The sequence below is a fragment of the Pleurodeles waltl genome, chromosome 3_1, assembly GCF_031143425.1.
Source record: "Pleurodeles waltl isolate 20211129_DDA chromosome 3_1, aPleWal1.hap1.20221129, whole genome shotgun sequence".
Classification (NCBI taxonomy): Eukaryota; Metazoa; Chordata; class Amphibia; order Caudata; family Salamandridae; genus Pleurodeles; species Pleurodeles waltl.
Window position 1 is genome coordinate 452450343 of NC_090440.1, and position 20660 is coordinate 452471002.

Below are 20660 nucleotides of genomic sequence, written 5' to 3' on the forward strand. Positions count from 1 at the left end.
ATAGTAATATTAAATCCAACTTCCCCAGTCAGCAGGATTTTGTATCATAATTCTGGCCATACTAAATATTACCTTCCTACTGCTTTCAGATCAGCAGCTACCACTCAAGCAATGTATGAGGGCAGAACCATTGTTAGTCTATGAAGGGAGCAAGCCTCACAGCAGTGTAAAAACGAATGTAGGAGTTTTACACTACCAGGATATGTGAACTACATAGGTAGATGTCCTGCCTTTTTACCTACACAACACCCTGCCCTATGTGTTACCTACACCATACCTTAGGGGTGTCTTATATGTAGAAAAAGGGGAGTTTTAGGCTTATCAAGTACTTTTAAATGCCAAGTCGAAGTGGCAGTGAAACTGCACACACAGGCCTTGCAATGGCAGGCCTGGGACAAGGTTAAGTGGCTACTTAAGTGGGTGGCACATTCAGTGCTGCAGGCCCACTAGTAGCATTTAATCTACAGGCTCTTGGCACACATAGTGCAGTCTACTAGGGACTTATCAGTAAATTAAATAGTCCAATTGGGTATGATCCAATGTTACCATGCTTGAAGGGAGAGAGCATATGCACTTTAGCCAGTGGTAAGGTGTGCAGAATCATAAAACCAGCAAAAATAGTGTCTAAAACGTGGAGGAAGGCAGGCAAAAAGTTAGGGATGACCACCCTAAGGCTGTCAGGTCTAACAAAGATGTTGTAAGGAGAGTACAAACACCATAACACTGGTTAGCAGTGATAAAGTGCTCAGAGTCCTAGGACCAACATAAACAAATTCAACAAAAAGGAAGTGGCAAAGGCAAATGTTTGAGGATGATCCTGCAGAAAGGGACAAGTCCAACAACTCCTCACCTCTGTTGAAAGCAGAACTTCTGATTTATGAGAGCCACGGGATTGCCACTGATGAATGATTCTTGCATGGGCCCTGGCTAGAGAGTGCCATATTGCTTTGATAAATGAAATTTCCCTATAAAGATATGCATCCTTCCTTTTGGAGCCCTTTATGGCTACAGCTTTCAGCCTTGCTTTACTGGTGGATTGAAAGAACAACAAAAAAGAATTACTAAGGCAAAAGATTAAACCTTAGGCTGGGATGCGGAGGCAGATGTGTCCCTGCAGGAAAGCTTGTCCTGACCTCAGTTATTAGTGTTTTATCCAATGGCTTCAACAATAGCTCAACAACAAAATATTGATATTGATAACACCCTCACTGACTTCCTCCTTTGGACCTTGCCCCACTGAATGACTTTGATTCTCATTAAAAAAAGACTATGTCATAAAATCAAACTTTAACCAATGTTGTCTGCCTTGTATGTCTGAGTTCGCTGGGAAATTGCCTGCTGCCTGTGTCACAGCTACCAGGGAATTGAGTAAAGTTTAACTAAAGCTTGTGCTGAGACCTAATTAGTGTGTGTGTATATTAGACTGGTAAGAGTGCCCTTTCCAAATTCATAGCCTGTTTTTGGATGCCTACATAGAATATTTGCATTCTGAAAATCTTAGATATAGTTTCACTATCCTGAACCTTCTGCATGGTTTACAAGGTGAACATTTCTGCATTCAAGAGACATATAATATCTGTCTGGTACATCCAGTTTAGGCATATTGTTTTTACTTTTCTACTGTTACATCCAATTTAATCAAGATGGCAAATTTATCTATATCACTGGACGCTGATATTCCTTATGGGTTATCAGGACTTAAAACTGTTAGGCATCTGAGAAACCTCTTGATGAATCGAAGAGTCTGCATAATACCAACACATATTGCCTGAGTTTATGCCTTTATTTAGAAAAAATGTAAACTGCTGGGGAATTTTCTCCAGTTGATATCACATTTTGGAGAGGGCAAAGTTCACCCTAACGAAGTTCAAGAATTTCTAGAGAAATTTAATTCTTGAAGTCAGCATAAAAAGACAAAAAGCTTATGCTCGAAAAGCAAGCATTGACGTCTGACGACTGATTTAAGAGAATGTCATTCTGAAGATAAATTATCTTGTTCTAACTAACATTCTATTTAATAAATACGTATGAGGATATGCTAAACCTAATCATCTACAAAGATCTAAAAAGCAATTGCTATCTAGCATAACGCAACAAGGAAGGTGATTCATCAGTGTTATTTTGCTCAGATTATTTTAAGCAGTGCTGTTGAAATTGACCACGTAAATGTGAACTATAAACGAAATGACACACAGGATTAATCTGATATGTTATTTTGGATAGGCGGTACTTTTGTTGGAAGGGTTAGGTGTATGACAATCATGCTTAGCTTGAACAGTTGGCACCTGCATACACAGATCCATTTAAATAGGGAGCTGAAGGACATTGAAACATGTTATGAAGAGTTTATTTTATACAAGACTACTATTAATTAATAGGTTTTAAAGGTGATGATTCATGTTCTACCTAATAACAATGCTGAACGTGTCAAATTCTGGTTCAGAAAAGGGTGTATCTTTTTAAAGAACAATACCTTAGATACAGATTTTGTCTTTAAACACAAGGTTCACTCTTAGAGCAACAAGGTAACACAGAATTCTCTGAAAAATAGGAAATGAATAGTTCTATCTCACATTAGATAATTCTACTTATCGCAAAACCCTTAGACCGTTTAAGTAGCCAGACTTGATATCATTCATTTCTGACTGTTGCCAATTGAATCATATTAATAATAAGTGAACACGTGCCAAAATATTTAACTTGGGATATTGTGACATTTGGCAGCAATCATTCATATACTTGGTTCAAGGATAGTTTAAGGATATCATGGCCTGCATGTCATCTGACCGAAATCTTGTACATTAAATATCATTTACAAAAATATCGCCCCAAAAGAGTAAATAGAAAATCTGTAACCGGTTGAACAATATTTTTGTAAATAATATTTAGGCCACAATACTTATCAAAATATATTTTTGTAATCAATATTCCTACGTAGTTTAAGAAGCTTAAGGAAATATGGGAACCCTTCATAAAATGCATGAAAGAAGAGAGCTAATGGGCCACCCAAACGTAGACGTACAATTAGATAGAGGACCCCATCTGAAAACTACAATTGCTTTGTACTATAGAAATTTCCTAACTGCGTCAGGTGGGTAAACTAGAGACTGTTTTCTAGGTTAGACTACTCACATGCTGCAGTATGTGGTGGAGAACGAAAAGAAAGCTTTGCATTTCGTGTAGTTTGTAATGTACCTTGAACTGCCTAATAAAAATGTTTGCATCGTGAAGAAAAAATCCATTTGAAACCAAAATCTTAGTGTACAGTTATTCAAAGCGACACATATATAATAAATGTGTCTATACAAATGAGGTATGATCACTATTCATGCTTTGGAGAGAACGGAAGGATGTATATTCTGTATATGAAGATCACTTTGTGTGGCATATTTAATACTGTGCCAATGTAAACTTTTTTTAAATTATATTAAATTGTCACTGTGAAATCCATGCAGCGACACCACATTACGAAAGACGAATGCCCCCTCTTCTCTTTAAATCAATTTGCATTTTTCTATTGTTTATGATGTCAAGCTCAGAAGAAAAGATTAATCTGTTGACTGTTTTGCTATGAGCAAGCAGAAGACATTTGGAATTTTGAAGGTTGGACCATTTATGTGTTTTAATAACCTGCAGCTTCAAGATGTGTCAAGTGAAGTCTTTTGGGCACAGTAAAGGGCATAAATATGACCCAAAGACTTGGATTACCTGTTTGTGGCACCATTGGGCTGAATCAGTGATGTGAGTCCTTTCAGATTGCCTGAAAGATTAAGCCACCAAAGTATAAACAATGGTGCTCTTCAAAGGTCCAAGGTTGTGTAGCAATTCCGATGCCTACTTGTTAGAAATGGGTTTTTTGGTTGGCAGTCAGGTTGCCCTCTGTCCAAGCAAGAACCCTCACTCTAGTCAGGGTAAGTCACACACAATCCAAAATCAGCCTGTGCTCACCCTCCGGTAGCTTGGCACGAGCAGTCAGGCTTAACTTAGAAGGCAATGTGTAAAGCATTTGTGCAATAAATCATACAACACCATAGTATAACACCACAAAAATACACCACACAGTGTTTAGAAAAATATAGAATATTTATCTGGGTAATTGTAGGTCAAAACGATCAAAGTTGCAATACGAATTTGTAAAGATATCACTGAAAAGTGATATTAAGAGTCTTTAAGTCTTTAAAAAGCAATAAAGTGTCTTTCAAGCACAGGGTACCTGGTTTCTGGTGGGAAATCTCCTCAGAGGGCCACAGGAGAAGAGATGCGTGGAAAAAGGGGTGGGTGCGTCGTTTTCCGCTCAGCACACACAGACTTGCGTCGTTCTTTTCCACGCGGGGAAGTCGGGCGTCGTTTTCCGGCGCGCAGACAGTCTCTTTTTGTGGATCGCGAGGATTACCAGATGTCCCGGGTCTGTGCGTGGATTCTCCTGCTTATTTTCCGGCTGCGCGTCGTTCTGCGGGGCTGCGCGTCGAAGTTTCGATCTTACGGTAGGCGTCGCGTCGATTTCTCCTTGGAAGTCGGGCGGCGTTGACCTTGCGAGGCCGTGCGTCGAAATTTTGGTCTCACGGCAGGCGTCGCGTCGATTTCTCCTTGGAAGTCGGGCGGCGTTGTCCTTGCGAGGCCGTGCGTCAAAGTTTCGCACTCACGGTAGGCGTCGCGTCGATTTCTCCTTGGAAGTCGGGCGGCTTTGTCCTTGCGAGGTTGTGCGTCGAAGTCTCGATCGTCCCGAGGGCGTTGCGTTGATCAGCGTCGGTGTGCGGCGTTTTTCTCGCCGCGAAACAAGCTGTGCGTCGAAATTTTCGGCGCACGGAGCGTCCACGTGAAAGGAAGAAGTCTTTTTGGTCCTGAGACTTCAAGGAACAGGAGGCAAGCTCTATCCAAGCCCTTGGAGAGCACTTTCACAGCCAGACAAGAGTTCAGCAAGGCAGCAGGGCAACAGCAAGACAGCAGTCCTTTGGAGAAAGCAGACAGGTGAGTCCTTTGAGCAGCCAGGCAGTTCTTCTTGGCAGGATGTAGTTTCTGGTTCAGGTTTCTTCTCCAGCAAGTGTCTTATGAGGTAGGGCAGAGGCCCTGTTTTATACTAAGTTGTGCCTTTGAAGTGGGGGTGACTTCAAAGAGTCTCTAAGAAATGCACCAAGTTCCCTTTCAGTTCAATCCTGTCTGCCAGAGTCCCAGTAGGGGGTGTGGCAGTCCTTTGTGTGAGGGCAGGCCCTCCACCCTCCCAGCCCAGGAAGACCCATTCAAAATGCAGATGTATGCAAGTGAGGCTGAGTACCCTGTGTTTGGGGTGTGTCTGAGTGAATGCACAAGGAGCTGTCAACTAAACCTAGCCAGACGTGGATTGAAGGGCACAACAAGTTTTTAGTGCAAAGAAATGCTCACTTTCTAAAAGTGGCATTTCTAGAATAGTAATATTAAATCCGACTTCACCAGTCAGCAGGATTTTATATTACCATTCTGGCCATACCAAATATGACCTTCCTGCTCCTTTCAGATCAGCAGCTGCCACTTCAACAGTGTATGAGGGCAGCCCCAATGTTAGCCTATGAAGGGAGCAGGCCTCACAGTAGTGTAAAAACGAATTTAGGAGTTTTACACTACCAGGACATATAACTACACAGGTACATGTCCTGCCTTTTACCTACACAGCACCCTGCTCTAGGGGTTACCTAGGGCACACATTAGGGATGACTTATATGTAGAAAAAGGGGAGTTCTAGGCTTGGCAAGTACTTTTAAATGCCAAGTCGAAGTGGCAGTGAAACTGCACACACAGGCCTGGCAATGGCAGGCCTGAGACAAGGTTAAGGGGCTACTGAGGTGGGTGGCACAACCAGTGCTGCAGGCCCACTAGTAGCATTTAATCTACCTGCCCTAGGCACATGTAGTGCACTCTAATAGGGACTTACAGGTAAATTAAATAGTCAATCATGGATAAACCAATCAATAGTACAATTTACACAGAGAGCATATGCACTTTAGCACTGGTTAGCAGTGGTAAAGTGCTCAGAGGTCAAAAGCCAACAACAGCAGGTCAGAAAAAATAGGAGGAAGGAGGCAAAAAGTTTGGGGATGTCCCTGTCAAAAAGCCAGGTCCAACATGACCCCCCACCAGCCTAAAGCCAGGGGAGAACAATCACTATCCTGATGTACTTCCCTGTTTGAGGCGACAGAACAAGGACCCAGGCCCACAACAGCAGGGGCATGCTCCAGTTCTTCGCCTTCCTGACTCCCATTGGATCCCTCTGTCCATACTCTCAGGGCCCACTAAGCCCATCCATGGGGAACCTTTCTCCTTTCCTGCGGATCCCATCTGTGCAGCACCTAACCTTACTTTGCTCACAGATGTATCCCAGGAGCAGGATAGTACCCCCATGACCAACATAGTGGTGTTGCCCACTCTACCCCTGGGGTGTGACACTTGTCCCCTCCCCAGGGATAACTCTGTCCACCCGGACAGCAAGCCACAGTGATTACTGACAGCTGCCAGGGATGAGAGCCAGGCCCCAGGCCTCTCAAAGCTCTCCAACCACTGTGGCTGTGGAGAGTGGGGGGCGGTAGCCCCAGGTGCTGGGCACCCTTTAACCACTCTCCCTTCCACCAGGTCAGGGATGACAGCCTGAACCTGGTCCTCCCCTCTGGGGCTTTGTACCCTCCCTCCTGGAGCGGTACCCCCAGAGTCCAACATGGCCAGGGGGCTTACAGAAGTCGCCCTGTACCATTCCTCCACCAGTGCAGGGCTGTTAACCTGCCACTGGCCCTCCAACCTGGGGTCTGTACCTTCAGGTTGGACTAGGGCCCGGGGTGAGGCTTCCCTCCCCCTGCCCTCCCTTCTGGGGTCCAGCACCCTCCAACTAGGAGTGGCCTCCTCAGAAGACAACATGGTAGGGGCACTGTTATCAGTAGCCCCTCCCTCCAGGTCCGGGGGGACACCCTGAACCTGGTCTTCCAGCCCAGGGTCTGTACCCTCAGACTGGATCACCGCCTGGCAAACCAGGACTTCCTGGGAGGCACACCTACCCCCCACCAGGTCAGAGTTTAACCTCTGCACCTGCCCATTCAACTCAGAGTCACCACCCTGAAGTTGAACAATTGCCTGGCACGCCAGGACTTCCTGGAGGGCACACTGACCCTCCACCAGGTCAGAGTTTAACCTCTGCACCTGACCATTCAACTCAGAGTCACCACCCTGAAGTTGAACAATTGCCTGGCACACCAGGACTTCCTGGAGGGCACACTGACCCTCCACCAGGTCAGAGTTTAACCTCTGCACCTGACCATTCAACTCAGAGTCACCACCCTGAAGTTGAACAGTTGCCTGGCGCACCAGGACTTTCTGGGAGGCACACCTACCTCCCACCAGGTCAGAGTTTAACCTCTGAGCCTGGTTCCCCAACCCAGGGTCACCACCCTGAGGTTGGGCAATTGCCTGGCACGCCAGGACTTTCTGGGGGGCACACTTACCCCCCACCAGGTCAGAGTTTAACCTCTGAACCTGGTCATCCAACCCAGAGTCAACACCCTGAGGTTGGACAATTGCCTGGCACAGCAGGGCTTCTTGGGAGGCACACCTACCTCCCACCAGGTCAGAGTTTAACCTCTGAACCTGGGTATCCAACCCAGAGTCAGCACTCTGAGGTTGAACAATTGCCTGGCACGCCAGGACTTTCTGGAGGGCACACTGACCCTCCACCAGGTCAGAGTTTAACCTCTGAACTGGGCCATTCAACTCAGAGTTACCACCCTGAAGTAGAACAATCGCCTGGCACGCCAGGACTTCCTGGAGGGCACACTGACCCTCCACCAGGTCAGAGTTTAACCTCTGAACCTGGTTCTCCAACCTAGGGTCACCATCCTGAGGTTGGACAACTGCCTGGTACACCAGGGCTTTCTGGGGGGCACACCTACCCCCCACCAGGTCAGAGGTTAACCTCTGAACCTGGATATCCAACCCAGAGTCACCACCCTGAGGTTGAACCATTGCCTGGCAGGCCAGGACTTTCAGGGAGGCACACCTACCTCCCACCAGGTCAGAGTTTAACCTCTGAGCCTGGTTCTCCAACCCAGGGTCACCACCCTGAGGTTGAACCATTGCCTGGTATACCAGGACTTTCTGGGGGGCACACCTACCCCCCACCAGGTCAGAGTTTGACCTCTGAACCGGGTTAGCCAACCCAGAGTCACCACCCTGAGGTTGGGCAATTGCCTGGCACCCCAGGACTTTCTGGGAGGCACACCTACCTCCCACCAGGTCAGAGTTTAACCTCTGAACCTGGCCATCCAACCCAGAGTCGACACCCTGAGGTTGGACAACTGCCTGGCACGCCAGGACTTTCTGGGGGGCACACCTACCCCCCACCAGGTCAGAGTTTGACCTCTTCACCTGGTAAGCCAACCCAGAGTCACCACCCTGAGGTTGAGCCATTGCCTGGCATTCCAGGACTTTCTGGGGGGCACATCTACCCCCCACCAGGTCAAAGTTTAACCTCTGAACCCGGTTATCCAACCCAGAGTCACCACCCTGAGGTTGAATCTTTGCCTGGCATGCCAGGACTTCCTGGGGGGCACTCTCACCCCCCACAAGGGACACGCCGTCCCCAAGGGCCACACAAGAGTCTGGTTGGCGCAGGTCTCCCGACCTCTGCCCATCCGGCAGAGTCTGGGTTTCCCCCAAACCAGAAACGGTCTCACCTGGGTCATTCCTGGTGGGCTCCGCTCTCAGAGCTGATCCCTGACTTTCAAAATCCTCCACTGGGGTCTGCCACCCCCTCTCAACCCTATGTCTGGACTTCTGCTCCCCCTCACTAGGAGTGGTACTGCCAGACACCAGAACTGTTGGGATGCTGTCTACAGTCATCCCCCCAAGTTCTTCTGACACTGCGGGGCTTCCCTCAAAAGGTGGCCCTACGGTACAGGTTAGGCTCTGAGACCTACCTGGGACACTACAATCCTCTCCCACCTCACTTGGTCGGGAACCACCTAGACCACTCCCTTCAGGAGCACCCCCAAATGCCTCTTCAGACTCTCTGGTACTCACCCAAAAGTCTGCCTCCACTGTAAGTTCCCTGGGGTCAGAGAACTCACACTCCACCTGGTGTTGGCGTAGCTCTGAAAAATAAGGACCAGACATATGCTCTCCAGCAATTACATCACTCTGCCCTTCACATGTATTAACCACAGTACCCTTCACCCAACCACCTAGTAACTCAGCCTTGGAAAAGCACTCTACATCACCCTCTTGAGACTGGTGAGACAGTTTCTGTCTGTCCCTGACACTCAACCCAAACTCTTCTGGGATGTCTCTACACTCTATATCCAGGACGTCCACCAGGGGGGAACCCTTTTCTCTGTCACTCTCTGCTAGAGTCAGTAAAGTGTCCCTCCCCCCAGTAGGAATATGACTCCCTGTGCCAGTTCCCCAATTCTTCTCAGGGACCCTGTGCATAACGGGAACTACCTCATACCCTTGAACTGCCTGGGGTGTGTCAACTCCCTTCTTCAAGTTGGGCACCACATCTCTGGGCTTGTGCCCTTCTTCAGCAGTACTAGATGCAAGATTTTTGCTGCCACCATCTGAACTGGACTCAGCCCTTCCGGCCTCCAGTTTCAGCTCTTTACAGCTCAGCTCTTGAGCTGCAATCTTTTCTTCTTCCAGGGCTAAGAGACTTGCTGCCTCAGCCTTTTCAAGAAACTCATCTAGCTCTTCCATCCACCGTGCTTGAGCCATGAGCCATTCTTTTTTCACTGGGTCTCTTTCCTCATCTGAGTCGTCTTCCTCCTCATGTGAGTAGTCCTCCTCCTCCTCTGAGGGGTACTTAGTCATTTGGTTTCTTGCTGCCTCTCTCTCTGCCCATCTGTCTTCCTCCCAGACTATGTAGGCATGTAGCATCTCTGCTTTAGTAGATCTCTTTGCTACAGGAAGGCCACATTCTCTGCAAAGCTTCCTTAGGTCAGCCTTAGTGAGGTGGTCAGTAGGCAAAAAGAATAAGTAGGTAAGCGATCCCATTCTGATAGGATCTTACCAGCAAAAACCAAAATCCAAAGTCCAAAATATCAATAGTATATCCAGGAGGACATCAGAGACCAAAAGTCAAAAGAGATGAAAAATCAAGTTGACCTTCAACTGTGGGTAGGTAGTGAAATACTTAGCTACTGTATGTCACTGCACAAACACAAGTCCTATCCTCACCGCTGATCACCAATGTTAGAAATGGGGTTTTTGGTTGGCAGTCAGGTTGCCCTCTGTCCAAGCAAGAACCCTCACTCTAGTCAGGGTAAGTCACACACAATCCAAAATCAGCCTGTGCTCACCCTCCGGTAGCTTGGCACGAGCAGTCAGGCTTAACTTAGAAGGCAATGTGTAAAGCATTTGTGCAATAAATCATACAACACCATAGTATAACACCACAAAAATACACCACACAGTGTTTAGAAAAATATAGAATATTTATCTGGGTAATTGTAAGTCAAAACGATCAAAGTTGCAATACGAATTTGTAAAGATATCACTGAAAAGTGATATTAAGAGTCTTTAAGTCTTTAAAAAGCAATAAAGTGTCTTTCAAGCACAGGGTACCTGGTTTCTGGTGGGAAATCTCCTCAGAGGGCCACAGGAGAAGAGATGCGTGGAAAAAGGGGTGGGTGCGTCGTTTTCCGCTCAGCACACACAGACTTGCGTCGTTCTTTTCCACGCGGGGAAGTCGGGCGTCGTTTTCCGGCGCGCAGACAGTCTCTTTTTGTGGATCGCGAGGATTACCAGATGTCCCGGGTCTGTGCGTGGATTCTCCTGCTTATTTTCCGGCTGCGCGTCGTTCTGCGGGGCTGCGCGTCGAAGTTTCGATCTCACGGTAGGCGTCGCGTCGATTTCTCCTTGGAAGTCGGGCGGCGTTGACCTTGCGAGGCCGTGCGTCGAAATTTTGGTCTCACGGCAGGCGTCGCGTCGATTTCTCCTTGGAAGTCGGGCGGCGTTGTCCTTGCGAGGCCGTGCGTCAAAGTTTCGCACTCACGGTAGGCGTCGCGTCGATTTCTCCTTGGAAGTCGGGCGGCTTTGTCCTTGCGAGGTTGTGCGTCGAAGTCTCGATCGTCCCGAGGGCGTTGCGTTGATCAGCGTCGATGTGCGGCGTTTTTCTCGCCGCGAAACAAGCTGTGCGTCGAAATTTTCGGCGCACGGAGCGTCCACGTGAAAGGAAGAAGTCTTTTTGGTCCTGAGACTTCAAGGAACAGGAGGCAAGCTCTATCCAAGCCCTTGGAGAGCACTTTCACAGCCAGACAAGAGTTCAGCAAGGCAGCAGGGCAACAGCAAGACAGCAGTCCTTTGGAGAAAGCAGACAGGTGAGTCCTTTGAGCAGCCAGGCAGTTCTTCTTGGCAGGATGTAGTTTCTGGTTCAGGTTTCTTCTCCAGCAAGTGTCTTATGAGGTAGGGCAGAGGCCCTGTTTTATACTAAGTTGTGCCTTTGAAGTGGGGGTGACTTCAAAGAGTCTCTAAGAAATGCACCAAGTTCCCTTTCAGTTCAATCCTGTCTGCCAGAGTCCCAGTAGGGGGTGTGGCAGTCCTTTGTGTGAGGGCAGGCCCTCCACCCTCCCAGCCCAGGAAGACCCATTCAAAATGCAGATGTATGCAAGTGAGGCTGAGTACCCTGTGTTTGGGGTGTGTCTGAGTGAATGCACAAGGAGCTATCAACTAAACCTAGCCAGACGTGGATTGAAGGGCACAACAAGTTTTTAGTGCAAAGAAATGCTCACTTTCTAAAAGTGGCATTTCTAGAATAGTAATATTAAATCCGACTTCACCAGTCAGCAGGATTTTATATTACCATTCTGGCCATACCAAATATGACCTTCCTGCTCCTTTCAGATCAGCAGCTGCCACTTCAACAGTGTATGAGGGCAGCCCCAATGTTAGCCTATGAAGGGAGCAGGCCTCACAGTAGTGTAAAAACGAATTTAGGAGTTTTACACTACCAGGACATATAACTACACAGGTACATGTCCTGCCTTTTACCTACACAGCACCCTGCTCTAGGGGTTACCTAGGGCACACATTAGGGATGACTTATATGTAGAAAAAGGGGAGTTCTAGGCTTGGCAAGTACTTTTAAATGCCAAGTCGAAGTGGCAGTGAAACTGCACACACAGGCCTGGCAATGGCAGGCCTGAGACAAGGTTAAGGGGCTACTGAGGTGGGTGGCACAACCAGTGCTGCAGGCCCACTAGTAGCATTTAATCTACATGCCCTAGGCACATGTAGTGCACTCTAATAGGGACTTACAGGTAAATTAAATAGTCAATCATGGATAAACCAATCAATAGTACAATTTACACAGAGAGCATATGCACTTTAGCACTGGTTAGCAGTGGTAAAGTGCTCAGAGGTCAAAAGCCAACAACAGCAGGTCAGAAAAAATAGGAGGAAGGAGGCAAAAAGTTTGGGGATGTCCCTGTCAAAAAGCCAGGTCCAACACTACTCTACCCATCTATTCCTCATTGCTGTGATGGAATAGGTTGGGCGTGTTTGTTTGTAGTTCTATTTGCATTGTGAGAAAAGGAGCATTATTGTGGGGTTTCAAAGTGGTCTTAAGGGTTCTCCCTCCAAGACTCTTAACACTATTTTGATTTTGTTCATCTTCTTGAGGAGTGCGCTTGATGTTCAACAGGGCCTGCCTGTCCAGATCAGATCAGGGGGAAATATATTGCATGGCTTCCCTCACAGTGTGTGATTTTGCCTATTCCCTCATCAAACATTGATTGTGGCAGATGGATGGTCTTTATCAGTGAGAAAATTGAGACATGTTTTGTTTTGGTTCTTCCTCATTTTCACCTATTTCTGCAACTTAATATTTCATGGGATAGAATTGCCCCATCAATTGGTTTTCCTGCTATCACCATATTTGTAATTGGGTTTTTTAGAGTTACTTTATTATTCTGTAATAAATGGAATAGGGTTTGTTCCAAAAATTAATCTGTGCCTTAATATGGCTTATGAGTTCCCTACCTAACAGAAATACCGCCTAACAGAAGTTTAACCCCAAGGATCTTCTATTTGGATATTGATCAGAATTATACAAACATGTCAATAAACTCTATGTGAATATTTTGAAAGAATTTAAATGTATGAGAGAATAAATAAAGCTATTCCATATACTTAAAGTACATGGACAAAGATCAATCAATCAGGAAATTTGCAGAGCACACTACTCACCAGTTAGGGTCTCAAGGCGCTGAGAGGGGCGTCTATTACTGCTAGATCAGCCAAGTCTTGAGACGTTTCCTGAAGGTAAGGAGGTCCTTGGTCTGACACAGGTGGGTGGGAAGAGAGTCCCACATCTTGGCGACGAGGTGCAAGAATGTTCTGCCTCCAGTGGTTGTTCTGCGGATGCGTGGGGCGGTGGCGAGGGCAAGGTCAGAGGAGCGAAGCTATCGGATCAGGGTGTTGAAGGTGAGACGTCTGTTGAGGTATTCTGGTCTGGTTCAAAATATGACCAATTTGAATTCTAAATAGTCATTGTGGTAGACATTGTTGAGCAATTCTACATAGCTGTATTTTCACAGTGATAGGGCACAGAATGATAAACATTATTTAGGCACAGTTTAGATGCAGGAAAACCTTAGTGGACTAAGTACTCGCTGCTGACATCTGTTTGTGATAAAGTATAGGTTTATTTGTTTCCCTGAAGTCAGCTGAACAATGATAATGCCTGTTTCTCTCCTAGGTGGGTGGCCATACCATGCTGCCTATCCGCTGGATGCCTCCTGAGAGCATAATGTACAGGAAATTCACCACAGAGAGTGACGTGTGGAGTTTTGGGGTCATCCTTTGGGAAATCTTCACATACGGGAAGCAGCCCTGGTTTCAGCTCTCAAACACAGAGGTACAGTATGGCTAAACCGAAAGGAGGGATGGTGCTCACAGGCATTGAGAATGTCGTAAATAAATGAGTATTTAGCAAAGGCGCTTCAGTGAATGAGATACCGTCTAACCGAAGAAACGTCCTTCAGTCCCATGGATGCAGTTTCAAATTAGCAAACTGACCAAGTTCTTTTTGAACTGTGAAATCACTTTCCTGTCATAAGTCTCATTTGCTTTATGTGCTTCTCTGTGGCAAGGGCATTCACAAGGAGAGGACAGACAGGCACTTTGCTCCAGGCCATACTACTAGTGTCCTCACAATCATGTCACATGTGTTTATAATAATACAAAGTAAGCCAGGCCTGTTCATTAGTGATGCAAGTAATGCTGTAGCACAACTAGGTGGCAACAAACACAGGCCCTCATTATGAGATTGGTGGCAAATACTGCTTGCTGCCATGGCGATGGCCGCCAACATACCATCGCTGTGGCTACCGACCATCCATGCCATTATGACTGTAGCCAGAAGGCTGGCTGAATTCCGGGGACGGTCATGGTGGCGGACGGCGGTAAGGTGGCGCTGCTGCCAGCACCACACCAGCAAAAAAACATCTACTGTATCATGGACCCCTTGCAATCAAGTAAGTCATGTTCTCCGACAGGAGAGGAGGGTGGGGGTGTTGTGTGTGACTGTGTTTGATTGTGTGCATGCATGTGTAATGCGTGTGTGCATGAGTGTGTGTGTACATGCATGTTGTGTCATGTGCTTGCATGTGTGCCTGGATGTATGTTTGTGAGTTTTGCAGTGTGTATGTATGTATGCATGCGTGGGTGAATGTGTGTATGCATGTATTTAGGGGTGTGTGTGTATGTGTGTATATGTGGGGAGGGGGAGTCAGGAGGAGGAGGGTGGGGGAGGGGTCTGAGGAGGTGGGCGGGGGAGACCCCTATCAGTGCCAGGGAATGAATTCCCTGGCACTGATAGTGCCTACCACCATGGTTTCTGTGGTGGTACAGAAACCACGGAAATCATGGCGGTGGGCAGGGTCAAAATGCCATGGGTGGCCTAGTGACGGCCGCCAGGCTGGAAACTGAAGACTCCAGCCCGTCAGTCATTACCGCTGTGGCAGTCGGTGTGTTGACTTGGCGGTTTGGCTTTGGCCACACCGCCAATGTCATAATAGTGGAGGTAGGTACCACCAGCCTGTTGGCGGTAATACCTCCACTATAGCACTGACTGCCAGGGTCGTAATGACCCCTACAGTAGTTTACTTTTGCCCAGTTTACTTTTTTCCTAAAATTACACACTGCAACTTTGATGAGAAACCACGAAGGGCCTGTAGGAGGCTGGCCTGGCTTATAGTGGGTACCTTGTGGTACTTACACCTTGTGCCAGGTCCAGTTATCCTTTATTAGTAGATTAGTAGTGTTCTAGCAGCTTAGGCTGATAGAGGTAGCTATAGCAGAGCAGCTTAGGCTGAACTAGGAGGCATGCAAAGCTCCTACTATACCACTTATATCATAAGAAACACAATACTCAGAGTTACTAAAAATAAAGGTACTTATTTTTAGTGACAATATGCCAAAAGTATCTCAGAGGATATACTCCCTTAGGAGGTAAGTAAAATACGTAAAATATACACAAAAACCAAAATCAGGTAAGTAAAACACTTAGAAAAGTAGTGCAAACACTGTAGAACACAATAGAATGCAATAGGAGACAATAGGCCTAGGGGCAACACAAACCATATACTCCAAAAGTGGAATGCGAACCACAAATGGACCCCAGGCCTAGTGTAGTGTGTAGAGGGTCGCTGGGAGTGTAAGAAAACACAATGGGTGTCCAAGATACCCCAACCCAAGACCCTGAAAAGTAGAGTAAACCTACCCTACTACCCCAGAAAGACAGTAAAGTCGAGATTCTGCAAAGAAAACAACTGACTGCAAAGCACTGCAGATGGATTCCTGGACCTGCAAAGGAAGGTGACCAAGTCCAAGAGTCACGCAAGTGTCCGGGGGGCAGGATCCCACTAAACCCCGGATGAAGGTGCAAAAGGGCTGCCTCTGGGTGGAAGAAGCTGAAGATTCTGCAACAACAGAAGGTGCCAGGAACTTCTCCTTTGGTCAGAAGATACCCCACGGTGAGCTGGAGTACATAGAGTTGTTTCCACGCAGCAAGACCGCAAACAAGCCTTGCTAGCTGCAAGAGTCGCAATTAAGGGTTTTGGGTGTTGCAAGGGCCCAGGAAGGAGGACCAGGAGGTCGCCCCTTGGAGGAGGAGACAGAGGGGGCACTCAGCAACAGAGAGAGCCCATGCAGAAGCATGCAGCACCCGCAGAAGTACCTGAACAGGCGTTCAAGAAATCTGAGCACGGCGGTCGTCTCAGCACAACACAAGAGGGTCCCACGAAGTTGGAGTCCAACTCAGCAAGTTGGGCAATGCAGAACGTAGTGCTGGGGACCTGGGCTATGCTGTGCATGAAGGAAGTCTTGCAAAAGTGCACAAAAGCCCTAGCAGCTGCAGTTTACACAGGATTACTGTCTGGCATGGGGAGGCAAGGTCTTACCTCCACCAAATTTGGACAGAAGGACCACTGGACTGTCAGGGTCACTTAGGTCCAGCACCTGTGTTCCAGGGACCATGCTCGTCAAGATGAGAGGTGACCCAGAGGACCGGTGATGCAGAAGTTTAGTGCCTGCACTAGCAGGGGGAATATTCCATCAACCCATGGGAGATTTCTTCTTGGCTTCCAGCGCAGGGTGAAGGCAGACAGCCCTCAGAGCATGCACCACCAGGAAACAGTCGAGAAAGCCAGCAGGATTAGGCGCTACAATGTTGCTGGTAGTCTTCTTGCTACTTTGTTGCAGTTTTGCAGGCGTCCTGGAGCAGTCAGCGGTCAATCCTTGGCAGAAGTCAAAGAGAGAAGTGCAGAGGAACTCTGGTGAGCTCTTGCATTCGTTATCTGAAGAGAAACCCACAGGAGAGACCCTAAATAGCCCTCAGAGGAGGATTGGCTACCTAACCAGGTAAGAGCCTATCAGGAGGGGTCTCTGACGTCGTCTGCTGGCACTGGCCACTCAGAGGTCTCCATTGCGCCCTCACACCTCTACATTCAAGATGGCAGAGGTCTGGGACACACTGGAGGGGCTCTGAGCACCACCCCTGGGGTGGTGATGGACAGGGGAGTGGTCACTCCCCTTTCCTTTGTCCAGTTTCGCGTCAGAGCAGGAGCTGGGGGCTCCCTGAACCGGTGCAGACTGGTTTATGCAAGGAGGGCACCATCTGTGCCCTTCAAAGCATTCCCAGAGCCCAGGAGAGGCTACTCCTCTCAGGCCCCTAACACCTATTTCCAAAGGGAGCGGGTGTAACACCCTCTCTCAGAGGAAATCCTTTGTTCAGCCTTCCTGGGACTGGGCTGCCTAAGCCCTGGGGGGGGGGGCAGAAACCTGTCTGAGGGTTGGCAGCAGCGGTGGCTGCAGAGAAAACCCCAGAGAGCTAGTTTGGCAGTACCCGGGGTCCATAGTGGAGCCCCGGGGATGCATGGGATTGTCCCCCCAATACCAGAATGGTATTGGGGGGGCAATTCCATGATCCTAGACATGTTACATGGCCATGTTTGGAATTACCATTGTGAAGCTACACATAGGTATTGACCTATATGTAGTTCACGCCTGTAATGGTGTCCCCGCACTCACAGAGTCTGGGGAAATTTCTCTGAACCATGTAGGGGTACCTTGGCTAGTGCCAGCGTGCCCTCACACTTAGTAACTTTGCACCTAACCTTCACTAAGTGAGAGTTAGACACATAGGTGACTTATAAGTTACTTAAGTGCAGTATAAAATGGCTGTGAAATAACGTGGACGTTATTTCACTCAGGCTGCAGTGGCAGTCCTGTGTAAGAATTGTCTGAGCTCCCTATGGGTGGCAAAAGAAATGCTGCAGCCCATAGGGATCTCCTGGAACCCCAACACCCTGGGTACCTAGGTACCATATACTATTGAATTATAAGGATGTTTCAGTGTGCCAATCAGAATTTGTAAAAATAGTCATTAGCCTGCAGTGACAATTTTAAAAGCAGAGAGAGCATAAACACTGAGGTTCTGGTTAGCAGAGCCTCAGTGATACAGTTAGTCACCACACAGGGAACACATACAGGGCACAACTTATGAGCACTGGGGTCCTGGCTAACAGGATCCCAGTGACACAGGCAAAAACAAACATACACACAAGTAAAAATGGGGGTAACATGCCAGGCAAGATGGTACTTTCCTACAGGGCCCCAGAAACATTTTGGCCCAACCAGATCAAAGTTTCTAACATGCATGCCTGAGATCTTGCAGGTCACTGCTACTGTTGACTGATGTACCATATGACTTGCAATGCTGCACAAGTGTGTAATCTCTGAACCTGAAGGTGGTTGGATCAGCTAAAACACCTAAAAATTCCCATCACATCACAATATAATTAGGATTTCAGAAATGATTCAGTTCATCTAGCAAATAGAATTGCTGCTCGCTAAATCTGCAAACCTCCTTGCCCAAGAAGACCACAATACCAATAACAAGGGACACTTCCTGTTAGTTATCTCAAAACATTCGAATGTGAATAGTGCATTTACCATGAATTAACATTACATCTAGTAATTAGTGTAGGGAAAAAACTAAAACTCAAGTGATCAGAGTGCTGCACAAATTTGCGGATATTTTATGTGAGTGAGTGCTACACAAACACAGCATTACAGAAGCACAGTAGAATTAATGTGAAGCAACGGAGTTTACTAAAGGACTGCTACCACTCTCAAACTATCTTTTTTAAGTTTTAAAGAAGTAAGTTTATTGAGAGAAAAGTAATAATGCAGTGGAAACACATAGCACAACCAAGTAAATAATAGTGAATAAAAGGGAAGGAGAAAATAAGCACATAGTTCATATAAAACACTGTGTGATTAAAACCACAATATAAGTCCTAAAATGAGTAACAAAGGATACATAGCAATAAAGTAGTAGGGCGAAGTAGGAAGTCAAGGAGGTTGTAGAACTTCTCGCATGTTGGGTGGAGGGACACATTACTCTTTTGCATAATTATCAAGGAACTGTGTAACAGGTGTCCATATGTCCTTCCGTTTTAAAACAAGGGATAGAGGTTGCATATATGCAGTAGCAAAGCGGTGATTGTAACAGACTGCATACCATCATGCTTTGGGTGATAACTGTGTAGAATCTTTCCTATTTCGGGTGATTTGCTGAAAGGCAAATCCTAATATGTCAAAATTGTTCACTTTAAATAAAGCATCACTCTCAAACTATCTATCATGGAGCAAAGCTCACTAAAAAAAAGACAGGCAGATGTACTCAATGTTGACCATCTCAAGATACCAGTATTAGCGTATTTAAGAAACTTTTAATGTCACTGAATCCGCTAAGCATAATAATGTCCTCGCAGAACATTTCAGTTCACGGTTCAGCAGATCAGAGTGATTTATGTAGTAAAGTTAGAAACCCAGACAAAACAAAAGGACATCTGAGAGTGCATTAATTATAGCTAGTGATCAGACATGATTATTTTCGTCATCTCTCCTTTACATATTTATCTAAACCCGATGTCGGTGTCACACTTGAAAAATGATGTAGCCAACGCAGGCAATAACATTCTTAACGATTATTGGTCGCTCTTAGCAAATATCAGGTGAGGTGCTGATCAGCCAGAATGTTTTCTAAAATGCCATGCATTCAACATTTTGTTCGAACAAAGTTAGTTTGACAACAAGAGTCTCATTCAAAAGGATTGGGAAGCAAATGAAGGTCACTAATATCCGTGCATACAAACAACAGTAATTTCATAAAATAAAATTAATATAAATGCGGTTTGAAGACCGAAACAAATACGAAATTTGATCGTTTCCTGCCAGGTTTCAGAGAATGAGCCACCAACGTCTATTGTATTAATGCAAGAATATTCCAATTTGAATATGATGTCATGCGTATGTAGAATTTTGTGGGATTAAGTAATTTAGTACGTAGTAACTTTCATTTAAATGCATACATTAACTCTCTGGGTGTAGCATTGCAATTTTAACATTATTTTATTTGTATTTTAAATGTGAAATCCTCATGAATTTGATTCCATTACGTTAATTCAGAGTTAATAATTCTGAATCTAGGCACCAGATAACACAAGTGATTATGAAAACATAATTTACCCAATACCGTTAACGGGACTATGTAATATTCCAAAGCAGAGCATTTTAAATCACAGCACTTTCAAAGAAAGAAGAAATGTGAGTAACCCTCTCTCCCCTCTCACTGCTGAGACACGTGGTCCGCCTGCCTGGCCACGTGTAAATACAGGAAAGTAAGAGAAGACTATTATTTTACTGGCTTCCTTTCAGAAGGGGTTGTTACAGCCTGTATCATGCAGGCGGGCATCTCTGCTGCTTGTGCTTTATTCCTTTCTTTGACCCTTGAACTACAGACATATGCCAATGGATGGTGTGCAAACCTGATGACTCTACACTATGTGGACAATCCGGATGTAACATGCCAAGTTTGATATATCATTTATGAGCTGCCTGCATGAGGTATTCTCTTACGCAAATAAATAAATGCCCATCAAACCCCATTTTGCAGTAAAATAATAATCTTGTGTAATTTTGAAAATGACCAAAAAATGTTACTTGTTTTTTTTTTGGAAACTTTTACATTTACCTTGTATGAGAAATAAGTTGTTTTTGGTTTGCACCAGCATGAAATTTGAGTTTAAGGAAAGAAATGGATCAGAGATCAGCTTTTTCCCAGAAGACAAGAGCTGATGTGTCAT

At 46.2% G+C, this 20660-nt stretch overlaps 1 protein-coding gene across 5 annotated transcripts in view; it reads left to right on the forward strand.

Annotated features, from left to right (window-relative positions):
• The window catches only part of NTRK3 (neurotrophic receptor tyrosine kinase 3), a 1498428-nt gene that overhangs the window by 1473071 nt on the left and 4697 nt on the right, over window positions 1-20660 (forward strand). For all 5 annotated transcript variants that reach the window (XM_069222726.1, XM_069222728.1, XM_069222729.1 and 2 more), the window contains one exon: window positions 13706-13864. In XM_069222726.1, coding sequence (XP_069078827.1) covers window positions 13706-13864 — 159 coding nt within the window. The remainder of the gene's footprint in view (window positions 1-13705; window positions 13865-20660) is intronic.